This window comes from Pagrus pagrus (genome assembly GCF_965226575.1).
Source record: "Pagrus pagrus genome assembly, chromosome: 17".
Classification (NCBI taxonomy): domain Eukaryota; kingdom Metazoa; phylum Chordata; class Actinopteri; order Spariformes; family Sparidae; genus Pagrus; species Pagrus pagrus.
The window spans coordinates 11,365,391-11,371,390 of record NC_140201.1 but is presented as its reverse complement, the minus strand read 5'-3'; the positions used below and the strand labels follow the sequence as shown (position 1 = coordinate 11,371,390).

Sequence of the window (6,000 nt, the reverse complement as noted above, 5' to 3'; positions counted from 1 at the left end):
TACACTCAAGGACACTGACTGTGATGAGTCATGCAAGATTTTTCCTGAATTTACCAACCAAATGAGCTTTATGTCTCCTGCTCTGTCGGCCAAGAACCAGTCAGACCCTCACGGTGGATGTATAGCCTCGGTCAGCAGGTACAGTCTGAGTCACACCTCAGAAACTGAACAGTCTCTTAATGGATCGGCGCTGGAGGCGGGGACATATTAGACACCGTGGCACTCTGTTATTGATGTTCTTCTCGTTAAAGAGGTCTGTGTGAGAAACATTAAAGTGCATTTTACATTTAAAAGAGCCTTGTGTTCTCTAAATCAAATTAGCTGCCATTAAAACACTCTCTCTCTCCGGCTGTCTTCTATTTCTCCATCCCTTTTGTTCACTGAGGGGTGAAATATCAGCAGCCTCTTCCTCATATTGATCTGCAGCAACTCCACAGCTCAACTTTCTGTCTTCCTCCTTCTCGCTAATGTAGATTAATTCAAAAATTGAGAGAGGATTAAGGCTTTAATTTTTAAATCTCTTAGAGGTATATTTTATGGGAAGTTGCACTAAGGCTGCTCCTCGATCACAAAAGCAAAAGATACAGTTTTATGCAACTGTGGGTTAGCTTGTTTTTTTAATGAATTCCTGGCTCTGGGAAAGAGAGGGAACTTTAACCACTGCTTAAGTTTTAATAAAACAAATGTTTTAAAAAATGAAGCTACAGTGCGATCTGAATATATCGCTTTTTGCTGACAGAAAGTGTTTTGGACAGTTGATGTATCTCTTACGGCCTCATCTGGGTGACCTCTGCCCGAATTAGATGATAAATGCATTGTGCTTTGTACCTGTCAAATAAAAGAACAAAAAAACCAAATGGAAAATTCATTAAAGAGTTGTCCGACACAGACTTCCTTGCTGCTGACGTAAGGTTCAAAAGTCTATGTACCAAACTTTATGCAGAGCTAGTGGTCATTATCTGAGCCAACTTAGGCTGGCAGAGACATTACCAAGATTAGGACAGATGGATGTTTTCACTGTCTATCTCTCTCCTGTCTCTATATATGGGAGGGATAGTGTGCCGGCCAAATGGCACTTAATATATTTGTCTTCTTTCTAAGTGAGCTGCATTACGCGACAGTTTGACAGTGAGACGATGATAAAGTTCACATTTAATTATTGCATTCAGCTGACTTCACTTAGCTAAAAGACTGTCTGCCTCCTCCTCCTCTTCATCTTCTTCCTCTCAGCAGCTCAATGAAATCATGGTTCTCTATCCAAGGGCGTAGTCTGTCGTTTGTCATGACTCAGGGAAACTGATTTCATTATGTGATGATTGATTTTATTATTTAATATAATATTATTTAAGTGTAAACACGCTGTGAGGGTTATGCTCTTGTGTAACAATAGAAACTCCATATTTTTTAGTGTGAAGAATTTTAATTATGAGTTTAAAACAATATGAAACAATATGACAGCAAATTAGTAGCCTTTAGTCATCTTGTGGGTTTTAAAATACTCTTTAGGACAGGATGATTATAATGGTCTCTGTGGCGTTTTTTACAAATCAGAGTTGTTTAGTTGAAGGTTTAATGAGCTGAGTGAAGACTTATGCTTGTATTGATTTTTACCCGATACATCTGATCCTGGTCAACTCTTCCCAGTGGGAGAAATAAGAAAGCGATCATGGAAGTTAGTTTACTGATATTGTCAAGCTAGATGGGAACTTAAATGAAAGTCATTGAACTTGTTGACATCATCCAACTGAACTCGTAGTTTCCCTGTGAGCTGTGAGTTATGATTGAAGGATAAATTCACCTAGAAATGAAATTCAATCTTTATCTACTCACCCTCATGGTGATGCATCGTCAGGTGATGCATCGTAGTGCACAAAATATTTCTGGAGCTTCACAGAAGAACAGCGTTGCAGCGTTCTCCTAAACAACTGAAGTAGATGAAGACGTGTTTTAAAATGTTAAATAAACAGCTGAAATAAAAAAATTTGACCGAACGCACGGAGCGTGTCGGATGTAAAACAAACAAGCTGATGTTCTCACAGTAAATATTTAACACATTTCAGGGATCAAATCCAGTGCACTGCTGTCATGTGTTTATTGTCGTCTGTGTGAAACTGGGCATTAGAAGTGATTGATTTCTGAAGTTCATCAAACAGGATTTAATTACAATAATATTAGGTCCCTTAAAGGCAAATGGTGTCAGAAATGTGTCTTATTTAGTCAGACATCATAAATCATCCTCCCTTCTGTCAGTTATTATGTCTATGTATATATATAAAATGTTTTTAGTCAGCAAAGTCAGGTCAAATGCTCTGATTTGCGTGTGAACGGTGAGCTGACGCCTAAGGTGATTGTTCCTGTGTGCTTTAAGGGTGTGTATCCTGTCCTATATTTAGTGACTGAGTTAATTAGAAACAGGTTTTGTTGGTGACAGGGTCGTATGATATGTTTAGAAGGTGTTGTCTGATATTATTCAAAGCTTTTGAAAGCTTGTGTACCGAACAGTGTGTTCGGTACAGTACAGTGTGTACAGTATGTGTTTCCATTAAGTTGCTGCATCCTGCGTGTGTCTGTTTAAAGCTTAAGGTGCTAAAGTTATTTCCACTGACTCCTAATTGAGACACTGTCATTCAACGTGTGTGTGGGTCTGTAATCCTCACCTGCTTTCCGGCGATGGAAAATTAATATAATAGAGAATGTGCTCTCACGTGTACATGACAGTGTATTATAGGTTACAATCCAATTAATTCACTCTGTGGATTTTCTTTTAAGTTTGAAATACTCAACAAATGCAACAAAAGTGTGGCATCAGGAGAGACAAAGAGAAATTCTTTTCTTTCATTCAGGAAGTCTACTTACAGGGAAATGACGAGAAGCCCAAGAAACGTGATCGCTCCTGCTCGTTTGCTCTGCATTAACCAGCACGCAGGAGTTGATGTTTCAAGCCTTTGTGTGATAATCCAGGCTGAATGTTCACACAGAGATAAACACTCTGTGGCTTTCTCTTCTTTACCTTTGTGTAGCCTTTAACAGGCGGTGTTGAAAACGTCAGCCTCAGGTCAACTCGTAGGTAACTGAGGTGACAACACAAACAAAACAGTTCATTTGTGTTGCTGTTTACTTCACCTGTGACTCCAACTACACTGTTGTCATGTGTAGTAGAGTTGTCAACTCCTGAAATATTGATATATCTTTACATTTGAAAGGTTTCAGAACTAATTTTTTTTCAGTATTGATACACCATTGCTTATCACGCAGCACACTAACCTTTTAATAAAATATCGAAATATGTTCTGTAAACTTCCCCCCTCACATCGAACATTATTATCGATTTTTTTCAAGGTATTTAATGAAACTGAGAAATACTAATACGTAGCAATTAACAGAAAATTTTGCAGTTTTCTCATATTATAAATCCTGTTATGTTATGCTTATGTTTATTAATGTAGTTAAAGTGCCTATGTAAACTTTTTGCGGCCAATTCTATTTTATTTACCAGAGCGTGATTATAATGAAGTTCGACTTTGATGTGTTTGTTTTTTAATCTTTTACTATGTCAACCTGCAAATCACTGGTGGCCGTTGCACAGGGATTAGAGATTGAAGCTTTATCTGATGCAAGAAATGTATTTTGCAATAAACAATGAAATACATTAGTTGATTAAGTAATTATCATGTTTTGTAAACTAAAGTCACTCGGTTGCAGATTTGCAGATGCATGAATCAAATGCATACCCTTATTTTTGCCTTAAAGGCTGATTCAAATTGAAAAATGTTCAGTTTAAATAAAATCATTTAAATAAAAATCGAATAAAAAGTCTTCTACACTTCTACAATAAGGATGTTACTTGCACCCCCTGGTGGATGACAGAAAAACTTCATGGTCAAGTGTCAGTTGTTATTGGTGAATCCATTCTCTTGACCTGTCTACACCTACAGTATAACTCATACACTATGTCTTTCTGCGTGTGTGTGCAGGTCTTCCAGAGCAGTATTACAGTCTGACATGGTTCCTCAGTCCGGTCCTCGGCCTCATGTTCACTCCTCTGATCGGCTCGGCCAGCGACCGCTGCACTCTGCGATGGGGCAGGAGGAGGCCGTTCATCCTGGCTCTCTGTATCGGAACACTGATCGGAGTGGCGCTGTTTCTGAATGGATCGTTGTTGGGTGAGTTTGCACCATTCAGTCAACAGCCAGGTGGATGTTTCCTTCCTTTGTTGTCAGTTATTTTTTTTTTTGTTGATTGATGCTTCTTCTCTGTGTTTATTGTTCTAGAAAGTGCAGCATCTCACTTTATCTACTGTACGCTTGCTTTACTCACTTGTGCAAATCATCAAGTATTTGTTTTGGAAATTATTGTTTTCACAGCACAAATATGACAAAGCCACAAATATTTAAGGTCCACAAACACATTTTCTTCTCTTTATACATCTCCGCTATAGCTACAGACATAACAGAAACATGAAGCAACAAAAGGTCTCTGATTTGCAGCTTTAATTGAAAATACGCATTTAGGATCTGTCACAGACGTTTACTTTGTGCCATCTGCTTGAACACTATTATCTAATCCACCGGAGACTACATTGCCTCACTGGGAATTGAACCCCAGACTCTGAAAAGATACACTTTGTTTTTACCCAGCATGCACTTGTTCCACAGAGGAAATAAAAGAACAGCTTCCTTTCTAGAATCAGTGGAGCGTCATTGTGATGAAAGCTATACCCTGAGTCTGACCCTCAGTGTGTTACATCATACTGATGTCAATCCAAGGACAAATTCATCCTCTCCAATCAAACAAATTGATCAGTCAATTTGTGCCACACAGATATTGATTTCTGGGATAACTATCAGTGTAGCTCCAGTTGTAAAATCATTAACCACATGTTCCTATATAAATATAAACATACGCAAGGCTGACAGCGTATTGTTGAATATACTGATGGCGACAGGCAGACATTTAAGCTGAAATGTGCTGCAGTAAGCAGATATGTCTGGACCTCACACACACATAGCTCAAGCATGTTCCATTTCCAAAATTTCCAGAAAAGTTTGATTTCTTTCTGTTCTTGCAGCAGCCCCTTTTTGACCCAAAAAGCAGATCAAAAGTTAGGCGACGCAGCAGTCAACTTTTGTTGCTGCTAGCGCCTTGATATTGGTTTTGTGTGTGTGGGCCCTTGGTTTCAGTCTAGAGAAATCGCTGACTGGGTGGAACATTTGAGTGTCACTGAGTGTCAAACGTTCGTATTTAAATGCGGACCAAATGGATGAAAAATGTACCGTAAAACAATAGTGGTCTGGACTTTTAAATAGAACGAGTGAAATGAATTGTTAAAGGAGTTATAAATAGTGTGAAGGAGAGCTGTGTGAACTGTTCTCAGTCAGCAGATTCTGGTCACTTCTATTCAATTCTGTTTTGTTCTACCTCCATTCTTCTGCAGGGAGATTGGCACTCAGGTCGTTTTAGGGCATTAGGGTGTGTGTGTGCGTGCCTGTGTCCATGTACGTGCGTGTGACCACCTTGCCAGCTGGGTTGACATGGGAATGACCATGACCTGTTTCTGTGTGAGAGACATGAGATAATTAAAGAGAGAAAGTGTGTTTCCATAGTTGTATATATATATATGAATGTGTGTGAACAGCAGGGTGACATGGGAACACTGTAGTAACCTGTATGTACGTGTATGTGTGTGTGTGTTGACATGGGAACACAGGAGCAGGCAGTTCACAGGGAAATGCTTCCTGTTTGCTTCCCCCTTTCCACCAATCACAATTCACTTCCTGTCTGCCTGCCCAGCCAGTGAGTAGTACGGCTCCATTGTCCCACACACACACACACACACAGACACAATCTGCTGTTCCTTCTATGAACATTTGTTTCCCGATGTTAATGGATATCAGTTTGTAAAGTCATGCTGCGTCACACTGCCCGTGAAATCGTTCTCTCTCACACACACACACACACACACACACACACTGACTCTCTCTCTCTCACACACACACACAT

At 39.4% G+C, this 6,000-nt stretch overlaps 1 protein-coding gene across 3 annotated transcripts in view; it reads left to right on the top strand.

Annotated features, from left to right (window-relative positions):
• The window catches only part of slc45a4a (solute carrier family 45 member 4a), a 50,655-nt gene that overhangs the window by 35,551 nt on the left and 9,104 nt on the right, over positions 1-6,000 (top strand). For all 3 annotated transcript variants that reach the window (XM_084379195.1, XM_084379193.1, XM_084379194.1), the window contains one exon: positions 3,975-4,163. In XM_084379195.1, the coding sequence (XP_084235321.1) occupies positions 3,975-4,163 (189 nt within the window). The remainder of the gene's footprint in view (positions 1-3,974; positions 4,164-6,000) is intronic.